This window comes from Oculina patagonica, chromosome 4 (assembly GCF_052425735.1).
Source record: "Oculina patagonica isolate OP01 chromosome 4, crgOcupat, whole genome shotgun sequence".
Classification (NCBI taxonomy): domain Eukaryota; kingdom Metazoa; phylum Cnidaria; class Anthozoa; order Scleractinia; family Oculinidae; genus Oculina; species Oculina patagonica.
The window spans coordinates 54,656,208-54,659,077 of NC_135761.1; the positions used below are offsets into that span (position 1 = coordinate 54,656,208).

A 2,870-nucleotide genomic window follows, 5' to 3' on the forward strand; every position below is an offset into this window, starting at 1 on the left:
CGACGATACTATAACAGCGAGAGCGTAAACTGCAGCAAAGACGAAATTTACAACCGCGCTAACAGCATATTGATTCAAACGTATCCCACAAAACCCAACGTATCCCACAAAACAGTGACGATTGTTAGTAACTTGGTAAAGAGATTCGGCAAAAATAACCTTAATAATTCATAAGGTTCCTATTTCTACTTTTCCTTTATTATTAGTACGATTTTTGGACAGTTGCAAAATATGTTTCACGATTGGGACGAGTGATGGCGGAATAGTAGCGCGCTAAAAGCCGTCCGTCTTCCAAAAGCTTTTCATGGCCGAAAAATTGTCAAACTTTATCAGAAAACGCAGAAACAGATCGTCTACAAGTTCTGGAGACGAGACTTCGCCTTTGCATGAAGCAAAAAAAAACAAAACAGAGATCTTGCAGAAGCAGCAGACGCAAGCACAAGCAGCGAACACGAGGCAAACGACGAAATCATGGATGCTCTCAACAAAATCGAACACATTGGAGAACAACTAAACTCCATTATCGCGAGACTGAGTAAACTTGATTCAATTGAAAGTTCCGTCAGAAATATTGAGACCAATTTGGCGAATCTCAAAGCAAGAACAGCCAAGCTTGAGGAGTTTGAAGCAACGACTAAGAGCTATATAGCAGAATAAAAGAAGTCCTGTACTTTCAACGGCGATAAGTGCAAGGAACATCGAGACGCGCTAAAGAAGGAGATAGAGGGGTTAACCCGAATAAAAAAATAACCTCTCTGATTGAGAGCGAGAGAAAGCTAACCGCCCAAATAAACGACATCATCTCCAAGAACTTCTACCTTGAAGCCTATTCCAGGAGAGAAAACATCAAATTTCTCAATATCCCAGAGGAACGAGAAGAAGATACCGAAGAAGTGCTTAGAAATTTTATGGAACGAGATCTCGGCTACCGCAACGCCCGCAACGTTGAAATCCAACGTGTACACCGTCTAACAACCCGACGGAATAGCGACACAGCTCCACGTCCAATCTTGGCCAGACTTCTTCGATATAAAGATGTCGAGGAAATTTTCTCTTTAGGGCGACGACTAGAAGACACTGATTTCCAAATGTTCCGCGATCTTCCACTGCAAATCATCAAGCGCCGGAAAGATCAAATGGCAGTTTTCAAAGAAGTACGACGACAGGGCATGAGAGTATCTTTCAGCAAGAGTCAGCCCGACAAACTGTTTATAAACGGCAAATTCTGGCCTCCCGGCAAACGTCTAGATGCAGCTGACGAAGCAGATGAGTAACTGTGTTAAAAAATTATACCTCAGTACCCCACTTTCTTTATTTATAAATCTCTATAGGTGGCGGGCGGCTTAGCTGCCCGACAATACTTACTGTTTATTTTTTTCTCAGCGCGCGAGCGGGCAAGATGAACCGAATCCTGCAATCTGATTGGTTCCGGGAGCGGGCGGAATTTTCCGATCTTGACCGCGGTCAACGGAACGGGATGCAGTTCCGCGCGAAATCAGTTTTCAGCGCTAGACGAACGAACACTCGCATGAAAGTTTTGCTCTTCAAAATCGAAATAACTGTTCACCAACCGTTGTAAATTTGAAAGGACTAAAAAGCAGTGGAATTAAAGGCCTCAAAGTTCTTCAAAAGGCGAGTATTTATTTCTTTCTCAACAAAATCGAGTTGTATAGTTTACCGTTCGTAGTTTGCCGTCGCGTTGTTTACAGTGCAGTTTGCAATGATTTTCACGCCATTGCGGTAAACTTCACCGCGGTTTTAAGACTCCATCTATGAGTTAAATTGCCTTGTTTATCTGTCAATTTTTGCTAAAACAGAACAATATTTGACATCATTCAAGGAAATGAGATTCTTTGACTAAAAACGGACAATTTAGTTATCACAATATTGTGCCGTACGTAGACACTACGCACTTCATTCAGTTTGGCACTGTTTATCAGAATAAAATTCTGCTGGGAAAAGTGCAGTGATTATTAATTTGTTAAATACAAGTGTGAATAGCTTAAAATACTGCTTTCCAGTCAAAGAGTATTTTTGAGTCAGAGAAATAGGCTTAAACATTTATCGAGAATTGTTCGGGAAGCGCTAGCCGACTGAAATTGATTTAATTGTGTTAAGTTTTGCGCATATTTGTGCTATATTTATGACTTCATTTGCTTTTCTTGATTCTCTGCAATGTAAATTAAATATGCTGAACCTTTTTTGAGTACGGTTCATTTTAAGTGAGGCTATTTTATTCGGAATTAAATAGCAAACAGCATTCTTCACTCTTGCTCGTCGATCGAGTCGGACTCAAATCAAATCAAATCCGCGCGTATACAAACAAAGATTTTGCGGCACATTTTCCTTGGTTTCTTTTCCAAACAAATTAAAGTAGAAAAAAATAAAAACGTTATTTGCCGGCCTAAGTCGGTCCGTATTTGGAAAACTGTACCCTCGGTCTTGAGCACGGCCCTCGGCCTGCGGCCTCGGGCCGTACTCAAGACCTCGGGTACAGTTTTCCCAATACGGACCTCCCGGCCGGCAAATAACATACATATCCGATTTTCACCCTTTGGACCCGCTAGTCGCTTAGCCCAAACTGATTAGGATTTTTTATAGTTTTGTTTATGCTTTATTTTTTGATTACTTGCCTAACTTCACGCGCTTTAGTATGTTTATATGTAACTGTTTGTGTTTTTTGTGCCACCAACGTGCTTTTCGTATTATTACAACGCTTTTTTGTCGACTCCAGTATGCATAGATATACAAACTACTTCGCTAAAAATATTTCTAGATTTTTAGTATACAATTTCTTCTTTCAAAGCTCAAAAAAATACAATTTCTGAGCTGTATGCAAAACAGTGTCGTCTGTCCATAACGTTTTTATT

The 2,870-nt window shown here is 40.5% G+C and overlaps 1 protein-coding gene across 1 annotated transcript; it reads left to right on the plus strand.

The window, feature by feature from the left end:
- Nucleotides 1–471: 471 nt before the first annotated feature.
- LOC144647994 (uncharacterized) lies at nucleotides 472–1,274 on the plus strand. The gene is made up of 2 exons (XM_078507652.1): nucleotides 472–535; nucleotides 688–1,274. The coding sequence occupies exons 1-2, from the start codon at nucleotides 472–474 to the stop codon at nucleotides 1,272–1,274; spliced, it is 651 nt and encodes a 216-aa protein (XP_078363778.1).
- Nucleotides 1,275–2,870: the final 1,596 nt, after the last annotated feature.